This window comes from Oncorhynchus mykiss, chromosome 29, assembly GCF_057628025.1.
Source record: "Oncorhynchus mykiss isolate SJ-2025 chromosome 29, ASM5762802v1, whole genome shotgun sequence".
NCBI lineage: Eukaryota > Metazoa > Chordata > Actinopteri > Salmoniformes > Salmonidae > Oncorhynchus > Oncorhynchus mykiss.
Window position 1 is genome coordinate 32925464 of NC_143050.1, and position 21982 is coordinate 32947445.

The 21982-nt window shown below is 43.7% G+C and overlaps 1 protein-coding gene across 4 annotated transcripts in view; it reads left to right on the forward strand.

Moving 5' to 3' along the window:
- Positions 1-21982, forward strand: part of LOC110509703 (netrin receptor UNC5D) — a 322852-nt gene that overhangs the window by 240670 nt on the left and 60200 nt on the right. For all 4 annotated transcript variants that reach the window (XM_036967782.2, XM_036967783.2, XM_036967784.2 and 1 more), the window contains exon 5: positions 18772-18946. In XM_036967782.2, coding sequence (XP_036823677.1) covers positions 18772-18946 — 175 coding nt within the window. The remainder of the gene's footprint in view (positions 1-18771; positions 18947-21982) is intronic.

Consider the following 21982-nt stretch of genomic DNA (forward strand, 5'->3'; position numbering starts at 1 on the left):
CCCGTCGAGGATTTCCTCCCATGTCCAGAATTCCTTACTACGTATCTCCTGCAGCCGCTGTTGCTTCTCCTGCTGCTCCTGCCTGTTGACACGCTGCTTGGTCCTGTTGTGGTGGGTGATTCTGTAAGGGCGTTCGTCTGTAGGAGGAAGAGAAGCGGACCAAAGCGCAGCGTGGTGGTTATTCATGTTTTAATAAATCACTACACATGAACAAACTAACAAAAACAAGAAATGTGAAAACGCAAAACAGTCCTATCCTGTGACAACAAACACAGTGACAGGAACAATCACCCACCAACACACAGTGAAACCCAGGCTACCTAAGTATGATTCTCAATCAGAGACAACTAATGACACCTGCCTCTGATTGAGAACCATACTAGGCCGAAAACATAGAAATACCCCAAAACATAGAAAAACAAACATAGACTGCCCACCCAACTCACGCCCTGACCATACTAAATAAATACAAAACAACAGAAATAGAGGTCAGAACGTGACATACCTGTAACTGATTACAAAAAAAACTGTAACAGTAATCTGTTACGTTACCAGTAAAAATGTTGTAATCAAATTACAGGTACTTTGAAAAACTAGATGATTATTTCTAGGATTACTTTTAAATTCAGAAAGCATACTTTGTGGCATCTTTCTATGTTTTGACATTCAACATGTAAAAAAGGCAAGTTTAAGTTTGTTCCGCCTATAGGGAGTCTGACCACAAGTCAGAGACCACTATGACGACACACCAAATACTCGTGATGGATTGCGGGAAAAGAGCAGGCATACGTTTTTTTGTAGGCTTGTGCAAGCTACAGTGCCATTGAAAAGTATTTGCCCCATTTCTGATTTTCTCTATTTTTGCATATTTTTAATACTGAGTGTTTTCAGATCTTCTCCAAAACCTAATATTAGATAAAGGGAACCTGAGTGAACAAATAACACAACAATTACACTACCGGTCAAACGATTTAAGACAACTACTCATATATTTTATATTTGTGATTTTTTAGCTTTGATGACAGCTTTGCACACTCTTGGCATTCTCTAAACCAGCTTCACCTGGAATGCTTTTCCAACAGTCTTGAAGAAGTTCCCATATATGCTGAGCAATTGTTGGCTGCTTTTCCTTCACTCTGCTGTCTGACTCATCCCAAACCATCTCAATTTGGTTGAGATCAGGGGATTGTGGAGGCCAGGTCATCTGATGCAGCACTCCATCACTCTCCTTCTTGGTAAAATAGCCCTTACACAGCCTGGAGGTGTGTTGGGTCACTGTCCTGTCCAAGATGGCGTAGCAGTGAAGACGTGTTGTGTTTTGTTCGTGTCTCGTGTATTTTTGTATTTTTCGTATTTATATTTCAACTTTATTTTCAATCTCCTTTCGATGTTTAATTCGATTATACCTTCCGGTAACCTGCCTCACCCAATGACATACTTTATCGCTATTATTATTATTTTTTTTACTTTAGAACACATTCTAGAACCTCCAGAAGCTAACCAGCTAATTAGCTACAAGCTATTTATTAGTCATTGTTAGCCACTGCTGGCGGCTTTTACCTTCTGCACAGATACCAGCCCTGTTTTTAGCCTGGATAATACTCGCCAGTCTACCAGTATCGGACTATCTCTCCACAACAACGCCGGATTCCTGCCGTAATCCCTGGACCACTACTTCTGATCACAGCTTGCAGCTAGCTAGCTCACAGCTAGTTTGCACACACCGTGGCACCCAGTATCAAAGCTATCCCTGAGGCCAACCTCCCGGCCTACTCAGCTGTTCACCCGAACCCCACTCATACACGGCTAGAGCCCAATACTCCACCGGATCCTTGCTGTATACTCTGGCACCGGTTCACCGCTGCTACCGATTGGCTATAGTGGCTAACGCCACTGCCACAAAGCTATCACCAGTTAGCCGTGAGCCAGGCGCATCTCCCGGCTAGCAAACTAAATTCTACAATACCTCTTTCGCCATCTGGCTTGGATTCTCTGTCGACACGGCGCCCCGCCGCACCACCACGACTGGTCTGCCGACGAATACTCCATCCGCTGTGCCTTCATCCAACCTCCGTCGGAGCAGACGCTACTAACTTTAAACGCCGTGTCGCCCGAGTGTTAGCGTAGTGGCGTCTCCCCTGTTCCATCTACTGCTGCCCTCTGGACACTATGATCACTTGGCCACATAGCTGATGCCTGCTGGACTGTCTATTAATCACGGTTCTCCATTCTGTTTATTTATTTTTTATCTGTCGGCCCCAGCCGCGAACTCAGGCTCTGTGTGTAGTTAATCCGACCCTCTCTGCCTAGTCATCGCCATTTTACCTGCTGTTGTTGTGTTAGCTGATTAGCTGTTGTTGTCTCACCTGCTTTTTTAGCTAGCACTCCCAATCAACACCTGCGATTACTTTATGCCTCGCTGTATGTCTCTCTCAAATGTCAATATGCCTTGTATACTGTTGTTCAGGTTAGTTTATCATTGTTTTAGTTTACAATGGACCCCCTAGTTCCACTCTTCATACCTCTGATACCTCCTTTGTCCCACCTCCCACACATGAGGTGACCTCACCCATTACAACCAGCATGTCCAGAGATACAACCTCTCTTATCATCAGCCAGTGCCTGGGCTTACCTCCGCTGTACCCGCACCCCACCATACCCCTGTCTATGCATTATGCCCTAAATATATTCTACCATGCCCAGAAATCTGCTCCTTTTATTCTTTGTCCCCAACGCTCTAGGCAACCAGTTTTGATAGCCTTTAGCCGCACTCTCATACTACTCCTCCTTTGTTCCGCGGGTAATGTGGAGGTAAACCCAGGCCCTGCATGTCCCCAGGCACCCTCATTTGTTGACTTCTGTGATCGAAAAAGCCTTGGTTTCATGCATGTCAACATCAGAAGCCTCCTCCCTAAGTTTGTTTTACTCACTGCTTTAGCACACTCTGCCAACCCTGATGTCCTTGCCGTGTCTGAATCCTGGCTTAGGAAGGCCACCAAAAATTCTGAGATTTCCATACCAAACTATAACATTTTCCGTCAAGATAGAACTGCCAAAGGGGGCGGAGTTGCAGTCTACTGCAGAGATAGCCTGCAAAGTAATATCATACTTTCCAGGTCCATACCCAAACAGTTCAAACTACTAATTTTAAAAACTACTCTCTCCAGAAATAAGTCTCTCACTGTTGCCGCCTGCTACCGACACCCCTCAGCTCCCAGCTGTGCCCTGGACACATTTGTGAATTGATCGCCACCCCATCTAGCTTCAGAGTTTGTTCTGTTAGGTGACCTAAACTGGGATATGCTTAACACCCCGGCAGTCCTACAATCTAAGCTAGATGCCCTCAATCTCACACAAATCATCAAGGAACCCACCAGGTACAACCCTAAATCTGTAAACAATGGCACCCTCATAGACGTTATCCTGACCAACTGGCCCTCCAAATACACCTCCACTGTCTTCAATCAGGATCTCAGCGATCACTGCCTCATTGCCTGCATCCGCTACGGATCCGCAGTCAAACGACCACCCCTAATCACTGTCAAACGCTCCCTTCTGCGAGCAGGCCTTTCTAATCGACCTGGCCCGGGTATCCTGGAAGGATATTGACCTCATCCCGTCAGTTGAGGATGCTTGGTCATTCTTTAAAAGTAACTTCCTCACCATCTTATATAAGCATGCTCCGTTCAAAAAAGGCAGAACTAAGAACAGATATAGCCCTTGGTTCACTCCAGACCTGACTGCCCTCGACCAGCATAAAAACATCCTGCGGACTGCAATAGCGTCGACTAGTCCCCGCGATATGCAACTGTTCAGGGAAGTCAGGAACCAATACACGCAGTCAGTCAGGAAAGCAAAGGCCAGCTTTTTCAAGCAGAAATTTGCATCCTGTAGCTCTAACTCCAAAAAGTTCTGGAACACTGTAAAGTCCATGGAGACCAAGAGCACCTCCTCCCAGCTGCCCACTGCACTGAGGCTAGGTAACACAGTCACCACTGATAAATCCATGATAATCGATAACTTCAACAATTATTTCTCAACGGCTGGTCATGCCTTCCTCCTGGCCACTCCTACCTCGGCCAACAGCTCCGCCCCCTCCCCGCAGCTACTCGCCCACGCCTCCCCAGCTTCTCCTTTACCCAAATCCAGATAGCAGATGTTCTGAAAGAGCTTCAAAACCTGGACCCGTACAAATCAGCTGGTCTTGACAATCTGGACCCTCTATTTCTGAAACTATCCGCCGCCATTGTCGCAACCCCTATTACCAACCTGTTCAACCTCTCTTTCATATCATCTGAGATCCCCAAGGATTGGAAAGCTACCGCAGTCATCCCCCTCTTCGGAAACACTGGACCCACTCCAATTTGCCTACCGCTCCTACAGATCCACGGAAAATGCCATTTCCATTGCTATTGACATGGCCGTAACGCAACTGGACAAGCAAGAGAACACCTACAGTATGTGAGAATGCTGTTCATTGGGTACAGTGCAGCATTCAACACCAGCTCCTCTGTCAGCTCAGTGTAGGCCAATGCAAGGTTCACTCTGCACAGGAGGGACAATAGTTGATCATCTTCCAATGCTAGGTCTGCGTTACAAATGGCACCCTTTTCCCAAGACGGGGTGTCAGTGTAAACATGTTTGATAGTTTACTTTACTAGTGCATACAGTACCGACTCATTCACTGACTCATTCAAGGGTATTTCTTTATTTTTACTATTTTCTACATTGTATAATAATAGTGAAGACATCAAAACTATGAAATAACATAATAATAATTTGTTTGAGATTTTTCAAAGTAGCCAACCTTTGCCTTGATGGCATTCTCTCAACCAGCTTCAGCATATGTGGGACCTCCTTCAAGACTGTTTGAAAATGCTTTTCAAACAGTCTTGAAGGAGGTCCCACATATGCTGAGCACTTGTTGGCTGCTTTTCCTTCACTCTGCTGTCCAACTCATCCCAAACCATCTCAATTGGGTTGAGGTCGGGGGATTGTGGAGGCCAGGTCATCTGATGCAGCACCCCATCATTCTCCTTCTTGGTCAAATAGCCCTTACACGGCCTGGAGGTGTGTTGGGTCAGTGTCCTGTTGAAAAACAAATGATAGTCCCACTATGCGCAAACACAATGGGATGGCGCATCACTGCATAATGCTGTGGTAGCCATGCTAGTGTGCCTTGAATTCTAAATAAATCACTGACTGTGTCAGCAGTAAAACACCCCCACATCATCACAACCTCATTCTCCATGCGTCTCGTTCGGAACCAGACATGTGGAGATCATCCGTTCACTTACTCTGCGTCTCACAAACACATGATTCATCAGACGAAAGGACAGATTTCCACCTGTCTAATGTCCATTGCTCATGTTTATAGGCCTAAGCAAGTCTCTTCTTATTGGTGTGATTCACACAGTCTGCTCCGAACAGTTGATGTTGAGATGTGTCTGTTTTACTTGAACTCTCTGAAGAATTTATTTGGGCTGTAATTTCTGAGGCTGGTAACTAATGAACTCATCCTCTGCAGCAGAGGTAACTCTGGGTCTTCCTTTCCATGAGAGACAGTTTAATCAAAGCGCTTGATGTTTTTTGCGACTGCACTTGAAGAAACGTTCAAAGTTCTTGAAATTTTCAGCATTGATTGGCCTTCATGTCTTAAAGTAATGATGGACTGTCATATCTTTTTGCTTATTTGAGCTGTTCCTGCCATAATATGGACTTGCTCTTTTACCAAATAGGGCTATGTTCTATATCCCACCCCTACCTTGTCACAACACAACCGATTGGCTCAAAGAAGGAAGAAATTCCACAAATTAACTTTAAAAAATGCACACCTGTTAATTCAAATGCATTCCTCATGAAGCTGATTGAGAGAATGCCAAGAGTGTGCAAAGCTGTCATCAAGACAAAGTGTGGCTACTTTGAAGAATCTCAAATCTAAAATATATTTGGATTTGTTTAACACTTTTTTGGTTACTACATGATTCCATATGTGTTATTTCATAGTGTTGATGTCTTCACTATTATTCTACAATGTAAAAAATAAAGAAAAACCCTTGAATGAGTCGGTGTGTCCAAACGTTTGACTGGTACTGTATGTCCTCAATGATTCACACTAACTGGAGTGTCACAACCTAAAGCAATGTACCAAAGCCAATTATTTCTAGAATAGTCCTCCAGTACACTGAAGATTCACTCTTTCTGTTCTGACAATCAGCCAAATGTTAGTGTGGTCTTCGATCAGATTGTGCCATATAGTCAACTCCTATAGAAACATGGCATGACAATAATTTGGCTGGTGGGGCTTTCCATGGCTCATCATGCTCTAGCAACTTCTTGTGACAGAGCCGGGAGCCTTCAAGCTGACTCCGGTCGTCAGTCGAACTGTGTTTCCTCTGACACATTGGTGTGGCTGACATCCGGGTTGTTAGCGAGCAGTGTGAGAAGAAGTAGGCGGCCAGGCAGGTCATATTTCGGGGGATGTATGAATCAACCTTCGCCTCTCCCGAGCCCAATGAGGAGTTGCAGAGATGAGCCAAGTGACCTAATTCAAGGAGGGAAAAAAATGGCTTGTGGTAGTACCACCCTGAACTCGCCTGTTCAGGATCGTGTCTGGTTAGTAACGGGACCAGAGACGGACTGGGAATACCAGATGCCGTAAGCAAAAAAATACACTGCTCAAAAAATTAAAGGGAACACTAAAATAACACATCCTAGATCTGAATGAATGAAATATTCTTATTAAATACTTTTTTATTTACATAGTTGAATGTGCTGACAACAAAATCACACAAAAATGATCAATGGAAATCAAATTTATCAACCCATGGAGGTCTGGATTTGGAGTCACACTCAAAATTAAAGTGGAAAACCACACTACAGGCTGATCCAACTTTGATGTAATGTCCTTAAAACAAGTCAAAATTAGGCTCAGTATTGTGTGTGGCCTCCACGTGCCTGTATGACCTCCCTACAACGCCTGGGCATGCATGCTCCTGATGAGGTGGCGGATGGTCTCCTGAGGGATCTCCTCCCAGACCTGGACTAAAGCATCCGCCAACTCCTGGACAGTCTGTGGTGCAACGTGGCGTTGGTGGATGGAGCGAGACATGATGTCCCAGATGTGCTCAATTGGATTCAGGTCTGGGGAACGGCGGGCCAGTCCATAGCATCAATGCCTTCCTCTTGCAGGAACTGCTGACACACTCCAGCCACATGAGGTCTAGCATTGTCTTGCATTAGGAGGAACCCAGGGCCAACCGCACCAGCATATGGTCTCACAAGGGGTCTGAGGATCTCATCTCGGTACCTAATGGCAGTCAGGCTACCTCTGGCGAGAACATGGAGGGCTGTGCGGCCCCCCAAAGAAATGCCACCCCACACCATGACTGACCCACCGCCAAACCGGTCATGCTGGAGGATGCTGCTGGCAGCAGAACGTTCTCCACGGCGTCTCCAGACTGTCACGTCTGTCACATGTGCTCAATGTGAACCTGCTTTCATCTGTGAAGAGCACAGGGCGCCAGTGGCGAATTTGCCAATCTTGGTGTTCTCAGGCAAATGCCAAACGTCCTGCACAGTGTTGGGCTGTAAGCACAACCCCCACCTGTGGACGTCGGGCCCTCATACCACCCTCATGGAGTCTGTTTATGACCATTTGAGCAGACATGCACATTTGTGGCCTGCAGGAGGTCATTTTGCAGGGCTCTGGCAGTGCTCCTCCTGCTCTTCCTTGCACAAAGGCGGAGGTAGTGGTCTTGCTGCTGGGTTGTTGCCCTCCACATCTCCTGATGTACTGGCCTGTCTCCTGGTAGCGCCTCCATGCTCTAGACACTACGCTGACAGAAACAGCAAACCTTCTTGCCACAGCTCGCACATTGATGTGCCATCCTGGATGAGCTGCACTACCTGAGCCTCTTGTGTGGGTTGTAGACTCCGTCTCATGCTACCACTAGAGTGAAAGCACCGCCAGCATTCAAAAGTGACCAAAACATCAGCCAGGGACCATAGGAACTGAGATGTGGTCTGTGGTTATCACCTGCAGAACCACTCCTTTATTGGGGGTGTCTTGCTAATTGCCTATAATTTCCACCTGTTGTCTATTCCATTTGCACAACAGCATGTGAAATTTATTGTCAATCAGTGTTACTTCCTAAGTGGACAGTTTGATTTCACAGAAATGTGATTGACTTGGAGTTACATTGTGTTGTTTAAGTGTTCCCTTTATTTTTTTGAGTAGTGTATATAAAAAGTGTTTTAAATAAATCAGGAGTTGGCAAGACAGCATAAACAGATCTGGGACCAGGCCAGTCAAATGTTGACTCTCTGCCAGTCAATGTTCGCCTGCCTGTCCTGTGTGTGTGTGTCCTCTTACCCTGGCCTATCGTAGTGTGCTCATCTGGGCTGCGAGGGTGTGTCCTGTGAGGGTGTGATTGTCCCTCAGCTCTGTCTGCTACCTCAGCAGCATGTAGTCCAGTCTCCCCAGTCTCTGCCTGTCCTTGTCACCGTAGGGACAGCTTCTACAGTGTCCTCCACACGAAGGTCTGAGAGCCGACAGTCCACCACACTGTCCTACAGAGAGAGAGAGAGAGAGAGAGAGAGAGTGAAAAGATACACTGAGTGTACAAAACATTAGGAACATGTTCCTAATGTTGAGTTGCACCGCCTTTTGCCCTCAGAATAGCCTCAATTAATCTGGGCTTGGACTCAAGGTGTCGAAAGGTGTCGAAAGCGTGTCGAATGCGTTCCACATGGATGTAGGCCCATTTTGACTCCAATGCTTCCCACAGTTGTGTCAAGCTGGCTGGATGTCCTTTGGGCGGTGGACCATTTTTGATACACACGGGAAACATTTGAGCATGAAAAACCCAGCAGCGTTGCAGTTCTTGACACACTCAAACCGGTGCGCCTGGCACCTTCTACCATAATACATTCAAAGGCACTTAAATCTTCTGTCCTGCCCATTCACCATCTCAATGGCACACACACAATCCATGTCTCAATTGTCACAATGCTTAAAAATCCTTCTTCGACCTGTCTCCTTACCTGTATCTACACTGATTGAAGTGGATTTAACAAGTGACATCAATAAGGGACCATAGATTTCACCTGGATTCACCTAGTTACGTAGTCTATGTCATGGAAAGAGCAGGTGTCCTAAATGTTTTGTGCACTCAGTGTATTCCTGCTACACACACATCACAACTGCTACTCCTAGACTCTTATTTTGATTGCTAAATACTGTAGAATTTAAACTCTTGCCCTCAATCCTCCCTTCCACAAAACACATGTAAACATTGGTCTATAAATTGTGCATTCCTGTATTGTACTTATGCTCAAATCTTTCATCTATTCCACTAAGCCATGTACCTTATGTTCACCATTCTTATCTTTTATTGTTTCTTATTGTTGTTGCATTGTCCAGAAGTAACGTGCAAGTAAGAATTTCAGCGGAGAGTGTTTACCATGTGTATCCCGTATATACGGCTAACAAGACTTGAGACTATCCATCATTTTTGGAATGTTCTATGGTCCCCTAACTGTCTAGCTTTCATTTTGCCGATTATTAGCAAGCTGGACACGGTCAAGAAACTGTCATTTTAAACTATTTTGAGTTAGTTTACACATTCATGAATGTGACTCTAGTGAAGGAAGACAGTGGTTAAAGAATACATAGAAGTCCAGCCGTTTCTCCAACATGGCTCTCAACCAAGGAGATATCCTCATCTACAGTGGAAATGTAACCATCTGAACATCTCCACGTGAATCTGGGGAATAACTATAACTCCTCTAACCAAACATCACTTAAAGTGGAACTGACAGCGTTTGAACTACTTTGCATATATGAAACAATCAGACATCATATACTTTATAAGAGGTTTTAAAAATAGGTTTTATTTGACTGCAAATTCCATGACATAGAGTAAGGCTTTGTTGGCAGAATATATGGATGCAGTTCAATGCAGTGGAAAAGCATTCTCTGGAGTAATGAATCACGCTTCACCATCTGGTAGTGAGATGGATACCAGTCCGATTGCATAGTGCCAACTGTAAAGTTTGGTGGAGAAGGAATAATGTTCTGGGGCTTTTTTCATGGTTCGAGCTAGGCCTACAATGACATTGTAGACTATTCTGTTCTTCCAACTTTGTGGAAACAGTTTGGGGGACGCCCTTTCCTGTTTCAGCATGACAATGCCCCCGTGCACAATGCGAGCTCTATACAGAAATCATTTGTCGAGATTGGTATGTTAGAACTTGACTGGCCTGTACAGAGCCCTGACCTCAACCCCATCAAACACCTTTGGGATGAATTGGAATGCTGACTGAGAGCCAGGACTAATCACCCAACATCAGTGCCCGACCTCTCTAATACTCTTGTGGCTGAATGGAAGCAAGTCCCTGCAGCAATTTTACAACATCTAGTGGAAGCTGTTATAGCACCAAAGGGGGGACCAACTCCATATTAATGGCCATGATTTTGGAATGAGATGGTCGACAAGCAGGTGTCCAAATACTTTTGGTCATGTTGTGTACCTTATTCACCAATACATATTGATATCAGGATGTAAACCTCATTGTTTGCTGCCTCCAGCACTTCGAGATGCCCTGTTTAAGTCAGTCATAACGTGGCTAATAGGTTAGCTTATCTATTTATGTCGCTATTTATTTAGAAAGTTAATTATATGGATCCTAACATTAGCTAGCTAGCTGCTGGGAAGGTGACATGTCATTGGAGGAGTGGGTGAGTGGACGACTTTTCCGCCATATCGTATTTCGGTGGCTACAGCTAGAGATGCAGGTGTCATTTGGTTATCTAGCAAAGATTGTGAATCACCTTGCCATCTAGCTATGTTGTTAGCATATCTTTTAGGTGTCAATCAAATGTATTTGGCATCAATCAAATGGGAGGGCAGGCAGGCAAGTTCCCATTCAGTTGTCGAAACATGGGTTGGGACAAGCATGTATTGGCAGGCAAGCTACAGAAGGGTGAGCAGGCTACTATTCCCCATCGTTTATCATTGCAATTTTGATGGTCAACTACAAGTTTAAAAAGTTTGAGAGGGTTTATCTACTATTTCCTCATTAGATTTTTAGCTCATCTGGCTCTGGCTAACATTGATTAGTTGCTGATCTCTTTGTTGTTGTTGATGTGCATAGTTAACTGAGGGAGAGAGAGCCTACATGTTCATGGTTGTTTGACCAATAGGACTGTAAAGTTCCCACATGTAAGTGGACTCCCATGGTATTTACATATTTACAGAAATCCATAGAAGTGTATTTTGTGTATTTTGGTAAATGCTTTCTAATGATCTAAAGTCGTGCTGTTGTTACTGCCTGTAAGCACACAGTCCAGTTCAAAGGTAATGATGGCAGGCCCATTTGGCAAATGGCTTATTTGCATATAGGCCTACTGTAGCTCTGATTGGTTATGGTGCACCGTTCTGTGTCGAGTCCGGTCCTGATGTGCGTTCAGTTCGCTTGAACGGTTGCTGCGTTGCGGAACAGTTTGTACTGAACGACACGTTTTCCAAAATCATTATTTTATGTTCTTGAATGGACTTTGAGGTATGTTTTCTCCCATTAGGTTTTATTTACTGCAGGGTCTATCAATTGTACAAACACACGGCTGCTTTCCCACTCTGTATTGCTATAGAATATTCACAAATGCCTCACTCTATGTCATTCCCAAGCATTCTATGAAAGTATGAAAATGTGAACATATCCATATCTAAGTGCTTGCTTCCCAGTTAATGTAAAAAAAAAAGAAGTGTCATCTTCTTCCTGGGGGAGTATGTGAACAGATTATAATATGATTTCATGTTGCTAAAACGCTGTCAGTTCCACTTTAATGGACTTTACCACCCCTGTTGTGAATGTAGCTCGGAAGACATTTTGGATCAGAGAAAGGTTCAGAAACTGTTTAGAGTTGATCAGCTGACCTACTGTGTTTTTTGGGCTGCCACGACTTAATTTACTTTGGTCATGCTGTTTATTTGAATGCTGTGTCACATTTTGATGCAATTTGCATCGTGTTATGATTTCATGAAAACACATTATTGCTGAGCTAATACAAGCAGTGCACAGATGAATCAACATTTGACTCAACATTAACTAACTTGCCGACAGTTCACCCGATTTATCTATGCATATGTAATGGTTGTGATTGTCCATACTGTTTGAAAGCAATGCACCATATATCATCACAGCATCCTCTCTATTTCTTTGTTGTGTTCGCTCAGACAATGTCAACAATGGTGTGGTGCTGTTTTGTTAGGTACTTTAACGCCCCCCAAAAAATGTAAATAGTGTTATAATTTCTCAATCAATGTTTGTACTGACAGATTATCGTTTAGCATTTTAGAATATGCGTAAAATGCATCCTTAAGTTCTCCTGTGTGACACAGTGGTCTAAGGCACTGCATCATAGTGCTAGAGGCGTCACTACGGCCCCGGGTTCAATCCCAGGCTGTGTCACAGCTGGCCGTAACCGGGAGACCCATGAGGCAGTGCACAATTGGCCCAGCATCGTCTGGGTTAGGGAAGGGTTTGGCCTGCTGGGATTTTCTCGTCCCATCGCTCTAGCAACTCCTTGTGGTGGACCGGGCGCCTGCAAGCTGACTTTGGTTGCCAGTTGGACGGTGTTTCCTCTGACACATTGGTGCTGCTGGCTTCTGGGTTAAGGGAGCAGTGGGTCAAGTAGCAGAGCGGCTTGGCAGGTTCGTGTTTTGGAGGACGCATGGCTCTCGGCCTTCCCCTCTCCCAAGTCCATAGGGGATATGCAGAGATTGGACAAGACTGTAACTACCATTTGGGGAGAAAAAATAAGTACATTTTTTAAAATGCATCCCAAATGCAACATCTGCTTATACCCACAAATATTATCTGAAGAAATGTTTTGACACCAAATTAGGCATACTTAATCTGTAGATCGTGAATAATAAAGTATTGTTTTACTGATGATCATTTGATATCAATCAGTTTCATGGGAATATGCATTTAGATCTTGAATTATCTCGGTTTCGTGAGCGAATTAGAGCAGATGGTGGTGACCAGAGATGGGCAGTATTGTTAAATGTATTTAAAATATAGTATTTTGTCACTTGTATTACACTGGTCTTAACTACTCTCCAATGTCTTTTGTATTTTGTACGTACAAACTACTGTAATTTGTATTTTCAAAATACTTTTCTACACCCTTTTTTTGTGGTTCACATTTTGTTGCCCCCGTTTCACCGTGCATTGGTATCAGAAGTCTGATAGCACTATGGTGTGATAAGAGCATCTGTTAAATGAACTATATATAAATGTACATGTCAAAAATCTTGATAAATACTTTGTTGAGGGATAATGAACTTGATATGATTGTGATATGTTGTTGTGTCACCAACTGTAGCTATCTTAAGATGAATGCACTAAGTCGCTCTGGATAAGAGCATCTGCTGAAATGGCAATGTAAAATTTAACAATTGTAAATCATGTTGAGTATTACTCTAATGGACTTCGCCCTGAAACAAAGCCAATAATAATACCCAGTGTGCTTTGCAGTTCATTTTGGTATGTTCATTTAAGCATTTACATTTAGCAGACACTCTTATCCGGAGTGACTTGATCAACTAAGGTAGATAAACAACAACATATCACAGTCATAGCAAGAAACACATTTTTTGTCACCGTTACTGAGAATGTTGATGCTGTTCTTGCACATTTATTGTTGTATTTTACAATACAAAATACATGTATTTTATTTAAATAATTACAAATACAAGTATTTTGTAGTTTATTTTATACTTTGACTTTTATGGTATTTCAAATCTGTATTTTGACGTTTTTGCCCGTGCCTGGTGGTAACAAATAGCATAGCTAGGCCTACTTTTATATTGTTTCAATCAAAGCACATATTTTGCCTAGTGATGCCGTGGCACGCGCACACTGTTGGCTTTTAGCCACGTGAGACAAATAATGTGACCACTCAGCTAATCATCCTAAAATCTCATAAGAAATAAAGTGGTGTTTTTGGTCTTAACGGTATCGTTATACTTTGCTATTCTATTCGGTTACGTTGTGTGGAATACTAAATAGTATATGACTTTGCAGACATTGATTCAGCTTTGATCTAACTTAGTAAACAAGCACCACTGTGAGAAGTGGCGGAGCGAGGCTCTGGTGCGCTCCGGCAGCACTACACCCCTGAATGTCACTCCATCTGGCTCAGTAGTAATGGAGCCAAAATGGCAAAGTCAGTCGCTGCTTGTGTCCCAGAGTACAGCTGGTGGGGACTGTGACTGGAGCAGACACATCTGAACTAGATGCTTGATGGCGCTATCTACACTCCCCTCTGTATGTATTTGGACAGTAAAGTTAACATTTTGAATTTGGCTCTATACTCCAGCATTTTGGATTTGAGATAAAATGTTTCATACCAGGTGACAGTACAGAATGTCACCTTTTATTTGTGGGTATTTACATACATATCTGTTTTACCTTTTAGAAATGAAAGCACTTTATTACCTACTGTCCCCATTGGAAGAAGTCATAAGTATTTAAACAAATTCACTTATTGTGTAATAAAGTGGTCAAAGGTTTAGTATTTGGTCCCATATTCCGTGATCAAGTTGTTGGATGCATTTAAAAGCTTGTTTTGCTTGTGTTTCGGGTTATGTTTGCCCAGTAGGAATTGCATTTTCTTAAAATGATTGTGTACTTTTGGAGTCACTTTGATAGTAAGTAAGAATATAAGATGTCTGTGAACACTTCTAGATGAATATGGATGCTACCGTGATTATGGATAATCATAAATGAGTCATGAATGATGATGAGTGAGAAAGTTACAGAGGGATAAAGATCATACCCCCAACAAATGCTACCCTACCTGTCACGCCCTGACCTTAGAGAGACTTTTTATTTCTCTATTTGGTTAGGTCAGGGTGTGATTTGGGTGGGCATTCTAGTTTGTCTGTTTCTTTGTTGGCCGGGTATGGTTCCCAATCAGAGGCAGCTGTCTATCGTTGTCTCTGATTGGGAATCATACTTAGGCAGCCTTTTTTCTCCACGTGTTTGTGGGTAATTATTTATTTTCTGTGCGTTTTTGTGTGCGCAACGGTTGCGTCACGGGCGGTTTCTGTTAACCTGTTTTTTGGGAAGGTTTCACTTCGATTAAAGATGTGGAATTACATGCACGCTGTGCCTTGGCTCATTTATGACAGGAAGTTTGAGAAGACAGTGAACGTGACACTACTCCGTCATAGGTAATGGTGAGAGGTTAGTATGTTCTTTTTGTAGCCTCTAACTTTGTAGCCTCTCACTCATCATTATTCATGATTAATTTATGATTTTTATTAATCATGGCATTATCAGGATTCATTTACATGTAGAAGTGTTCAGAAACATCATATAAACTGACTTAGAAAGTAAATGACTCCAGTCATTATTCACCGTTCAAATCCAATTGGGCAAAACATAACCCAAAACAAACTGTAAATGCATCCAACGAGTTTGTAGAGCTTGATGTAGTAATTGTGTGCTATTGGACCAAATGCTAAACTTTTCACGACTTTAATACACTATAAGTGAATTAGTCCAAATACTTATGACTTCTAAATCAGATACCGTATGTTTGGAAATATCCTCAAATTAAAGGTGACATTCTGTACTGTTGTGTCATATGAAACATTTGATTTGAAATACAAAATCCTGTAGTATAGAGCCAAACAAATCAATAAATAGCATCACTGTCCAAATACATGCGGAGGGAAGTGTATAAACACCTGGCTGTTTTGTTGAAAGTGAAAAGCAAGAACCTAGAGCTACAATGGGGTTCCTATCCGAGCCAAGATGGTTCCACTGTGCACCTGGTTTATTGATAGATCTGTCAGAAAATAAAATATTTTTGTCATGTTTAATTGTGTTGCAAATGTAGCGCGATAGGAAGTGAAGGATCATCTCTGGTAAATGATGAAAGTAGCATAATGAAAACACAATTACAGTATCAGCCACAATGAAAGGCCCATATTAACTGTCACGAAGATGATCACGCAGATTACTCAAGGCAATAAAGGAAAAAACTTTGAAGATGTGGAGAGGAAAAAAATACTTTTCAATAACTTTGGGAGGAACATTTTTTACTTCACAATCATTAGGCTTCGTATTAAGCAACCAATCTTCCACCACCAAATTGTAATTAATCATTAAGTCGGCTGATCCAAAGTAATTTACAGTGCTTAAAATGTCATTATTCACTGATAAACATAACATTTCCAAACGACGGCGAGGTAAGACAAGGACACACCGAAGGTTTAGTGCACAGCCTCCACCACAGCGTAATGTCACTGTCACATTCCGAAAGCTCATTTGTTTAATGTGATTTCTCCAAAAGTCACCGGAGCGTCGATGGGGAAAAGGCTGGACATGATTGAGGGAGGAGGGGATGGAGAGGAAGGAGTGATGGAGGAGGCGTAAGGGGCTTGTTAATGAAACTCATAGTTAATTGAGTTGGATGGAAGGAAACGGGCAAATGCCGCAATGTTTGGTAATTGCCTTGTTGTCGCTTTCACTTCCACTGTAAATGAATGTAAATGTGGCGGCCGGTTACTTTTTTGTTTCAGAGTGATTAGTTATTACACCTGATTTTTATGTATGGGCTGATTGGAATGACCTGATTGGCGCTTAGCTTTGTTGTTGAGTCAAGGTTAGGAAGTAGTAGCTATGGCTCCTTTGGCTAATTCTCTGCAAATGAGGGGCGCTGCCACGGATGTCAACTTTTTCATCTCTGCAATTTCGAGCAGCTTCAAACCGTCACAATAAATATCAATGCCTCCATACCGCTCCCACCGTGGGCGTGCCAGTCTCCCCGCTCCCTGCTGGCTCGCTCCTGTCATGACACCAGTAGATATGGCACAACCCTGTACCATGACACACTTGAGGACAATCTGACCAGTCAAACGAGATGGGTTATCAAGACAGACTGCCACACTGTCAGTATCAGTTTGTCCAGACGGAACAGACACAGGAGTAACAGATGGTTGTGGGAGACCGAGGCCATGAAAAGCCCTGTGCTTCTCATTTGTGGAATAACTTTTAATTAATGTATAAAGCATTTCCATTACATATGTGTGTTCTATTTTGTTTGCGCCTTCAGCTTAAGACATGTGCTTCACCAATTAAAATGTTTTGTAACGGTTTAAGAACAAATCAACTTGGGGAGACGGCATCAGACACTTAACACACACACACACACACACACAAACCTTCATTATGTGCAATCACTCGATCACACACTTCATATACACACACACCTCAGAGTGGACATGGCTCAACCCAGTGCTACTTGATGCCTTCTAATTGGAACAAATGTGGCAAATGACTGTAAACAAATCCATGTCCCACCCTCCCCAAGCTTTATGCCCCTACGTCCTTATCACAGTCTCCGTATCCTCCACTCCCAACCAACCCCAACAGCCAGACTCCGGGACTGCCACCACAGAATGCAAATCACTGCCCACACACACACACACACACACACACAGAGACAGACAGAGAGAGAGAAATTAAACAATAAAGCAGAAACATTAGAGAGATGGAGAGAGTGGGGAGGAGGAAGAGGAAGTCTGGATGAGCAACAACACAAAAATGTCATCATTAGACAGTGAGAAATAATACATGACAAGTAAAGACAAATGGTGTGATGGTGAAAATAAGTTGAATAACCCGGTTTTATGTGTGAATAAATACATCCACAATTGGGGGTGGGGGGGTGGGGGGGAATCATAAACAATATGGCTTCCTTTTTTGGAGGTTTGACCCCCTCTGTTGAGTACATGTCGTTGGTAGCAGTGCTGGAGAAAGTAGTTGGAAAGGCAACGTGGGGGTTGATTAGTCATTAAAGGCCAGGAACGATTGTGTGGAGAGAAAGGAAGAGAAGGGCCACCAGCTTAGTTTCTCTTGGCGCTCTGGAGCAGAACTGTGAAAAGAGTGAAATTAAAAGCACATGATGAAAGACTTCTCTGGCCATCAAAGGGAGAGAAAAAAAGCCACTTGTGACATGACTGGTGATTTATGGATTTCTCTGCTCGCATTTGTCTATTGGGGGCATTACCAAAGAGCAAAGCAATCTCTGAGGTTGTCTGTTATTGGTGGTTCTGGTATTCCACTGGCAAATGGACACACACACCAACAGGGCTCCCAGTGGGGTGGGGAGAATTGTTTTTGTCGTCAAACACACAGTCATAAATCAAGCTTTGCTCCCAAATGCCCTGGCTAGTCGCTCTCATTGAGCACCTCCACCCAAAGGCACATTCATTTCAATTTACTGGGCCAGCCATGCGATATAGGGAAGCATCAGTGGAGCGTTAGTTTAGTTTGTAATTCCTAATTACTTTCGCTCGCAACATGGCTTCTGAATTGCTAATGGTTGGAGTGTGTGACCCTGCTGAGAGCTTTGCTTTGATTGGTTGAGGGGGGGGGCTGGGAATCCCTCTGATTGGTTGAAGGGAGGCTGGGAGTTGCTTACATAGGCTGATTCTAATAGTGAGGGTTGGAACGCCTACTTCGGGCCAGTGAATTATATATATATATGTAGTGATCGATAGAGCATTGACATTAAATTCAGGGTGAGTCATTAGGAAATATTTAGTTTACAATGTTACTCCAAACCTGTGCAAGAATTGTTTCAAATGTACCTTTTTAGCAGCTTCACTCCCATTCTTCATTCTGATTGGTGGATTTCTGATTTTGACCAATGGCAGCCTCACTCCTTATTAATCTCTGTTGTTCTAGGTGGAGTGGTTGAAGAATGAGGAGGCGGTGGGCTCGGATGGGAATATCGACACGCGAGCGGACCACAACCTGATCATCCAGAAGGCGCGTTTGTCTGACTCGGGAAACTACACATGTCTGGCCAGCAACATCGTGGCCAAGAGACGCAGCCTCACCGCCACTGTGGTCGTATTTGGTAAGACAACTGGATTGTATTCATTAGGACACACCGTAGCAAAATATTTCAAAACATTGTGCAATTAGCGTTTCTTATTGGACAACTTCAGGTAGCCCGTCCTTGCTTCAGTCTGCTTTATTCTATTTCGTACCTAATGAATACTACCTTTCCCTATGCAGCAGACCTTATATAGCAAACCCTTTATTTCGATTACTTTGAGCATTTGATTGAGTCAGTCTTGAGAGACAGCATTTTCACTTTTGGGAGCATTCTTTTTTGAATTTCCCCCCTTTTTCTCCCTAATTTCGTGGTATCCAATTGTTTTTAGTAGCTACTATCTTGTCTCATCGCTACAACTCCCGTACGGGCTCGGGGAGAGACGAAGGTTGAAAGTCATGCGTCCTCCGATACACAACCCAACCAGCCGCACTTCTTCTTAACACAGCGCGCATCCAACCCAGAAGCCAGCCACACCAACGTTTTGGAGGAAACACCGTGCACCTGGCAACCTTGGTTAGCGCGCACTGCGCTTGGCCCGCCACAGGAGTCGCCGGTTACGACAGAGCCTGAGCGCGAACCCAGAGTCTCTGATGGCACAGCTGGCGCTGCAGTACAGCGCCCATAACCACTGCGCCACCCGGGAGGCCCCTTTTGGGACTATTCTAAATAGGTCCATTGCACAAAGGCAAGCTCAATCAAGAGCAGCTTCATTTTGAGGGGTGCTCAATTGTTTCACTAAGTCACAGTGTAGTCAGACACAAAGTACAACAAATAAACCATACAGAGTTGTGAGAATTTTCCTTGCAAACAACATCCCTTGTATTCTCTCTCCTATTTTACATTCAGCCTTTGTATTTTTCCGTCATTCGCCGTAGCCTGTCACATCACATGTAATTGTCTTCCTCTTTCTTCTAATGTACCTGCATAGGTACGCTCCACATCCATTTTCACATTGTTAGCATCTCCTTTCTCTTGACATGTATCTGAAGAAGATGTTTTCTGGCCTTCTGTCAATTCATTTACTCCAATCAGTCTCTCATAGGCAGCAGACAGCAGTAGGTGTTAATAGCAGTCAGAAGCTGACATGTCTTGGTGTTATGTTCCATCTTGTGTCGGGAATGTGATGAGCAACTTCCTGGTTGAGCTTAAACACGACGAGACGTTTCAAGACATCGGGAAGGCTTTGAGATAAGCTGTCAACTCCACAGCTGCGTGCCTGCTAGCTACCTGGAGGCTAGGATTCTCTGTTGCTTGTGCTTTCGCAGGCTCGTACTGTAGGAAGGAAGGAAAGAGTGATAGGAACCGAATAGCACCTATCATATCGCCACAGGACTGTGTGAACAGAAAGACAACGATAAAATCGAATTAATTAAACCTCATGAAACATCTCTGAATATTATTTTTTTCCTCTTCTCTTATTTTTTCAATCCCTCTCGCAAACCCACTTTGCTAGTTCAAAACCTCCTCCTCTGTGTCAATGACACCAAATCACCACACTGACAGTCATTTAAGACAGCTGGAAATCCAGCTACTGTTTTTGTCTATACACAGAACCTGTTGAGGTCTATCAGTCATCTGTGTAGCTAAACTACTTGGCCAAAAGGTTGTCAAACATCTCATTCCAAAATCATGGGCATTAATATGGAGTTGGTCTGCCCTTTGCTGCTAGAACAGCCTCCACTCTTCTTGGAAGGCTTTCCTCTAGATGTTGGAACATTGCTGCGAGGACTTGCTTCCATTCAGCCATGAGTTTTAGTGAGGTCGGGCACTGATGTTGGACGATTACGCCTGGCTCGCAGTCTGTGTTCCAATTCATCCTAAAGGTTGTTTGATGGGGTTAAGGTCAGTGCTCTGTGTAGGCCAGTCAAGTTCTTCCACGCCGATCTCGACAAACTATTTTTGTATGGACCATGCTGAAACAAGAAAGGGCCATCCCCAAACTGTTGCCACAAAGTTGGAAGCCAAGAAACGTCTAAAATGTCATTGTATGCTGTAGCATTAAGATTTACCTTCACTTGAACTAAGGGGCCTAGCCCGAACCATGAAAAACGGCCCCAGACTATTATTCCTCCTCCACCAAACTATACAGTTGGCATTATGCATTGGGGCAGGTAGCATTCTCCTGGCATCCGCCAAACCCAGATTCTTCCGTCGGACTGCCAGATAGGGAAGCGTGAGTCATCACTCCAGAGAACATGTTTTCATTGCTCCAGAGTCCAATGGCGGTGAGCTTTACACCACACCAGCGACGCTTGGCATTGTGCATGGTGATCTTAGGCTTGTGTGAGGCTGCTCAGTCATGGAACCCCATTTCATGAAGCTCCAGACAAACAGTTATTGGGCTGACGTTGCTTCCAGAGGCCGGTTGGAACTCGGTAGTGAGTGTTGCAACCGAGGACAGACAATTTTTACACGCTTCAGCACTCGGTGGTCCCGTTCTGCAAGTTTGTGTGGCCTAACACTTTACTGCTGAGCCGTTGTTGCTCCTAGACATTTTCACTTCACAATAGCAGCACTTACAGTTGACCGGGGCAGCTCTAGCAGGGCAAAATTTGATGAACTGACTTGTTGGAAAGGGGACGAAGCCATGTTCAAAGTCACTGAGCTCTTCAGTAAGGCCATTCTACTGCCAATGTTTGTCTATGGAGATTGCATAGCTGTGTGCTCTACTTTATACACCTGTCAGCAATGGGTGTGGCTGAAATAGTTGAATCCACTAATTTTAATTGGTGTCCACATACATTTGTATATATAGTGCCTGACTGCCTGTCATGTTAATGATGAGCCTGGAGGCCCTGCTGGGAGAGAGAGCCTACAGACAGACAGACAGATGTAGTGGAGTAATGTGTTCTCACACTGACATTTGTTTCCTGTCTGACGATGAATGATGATCAATGGACTCATAATCAGTCAATCACTCAGCTGCTTTTGAGCCTCGCACATCAGAGAGAGAGAGAGAGAGAGAGAGAGCGAGAGAGAGTGAGAGAGAGAGAGAGAGAGAGAGAGAGAGCTCTCTGACATGCCTTTGGTTTCTTGGCCTGTCACACTCCAGTG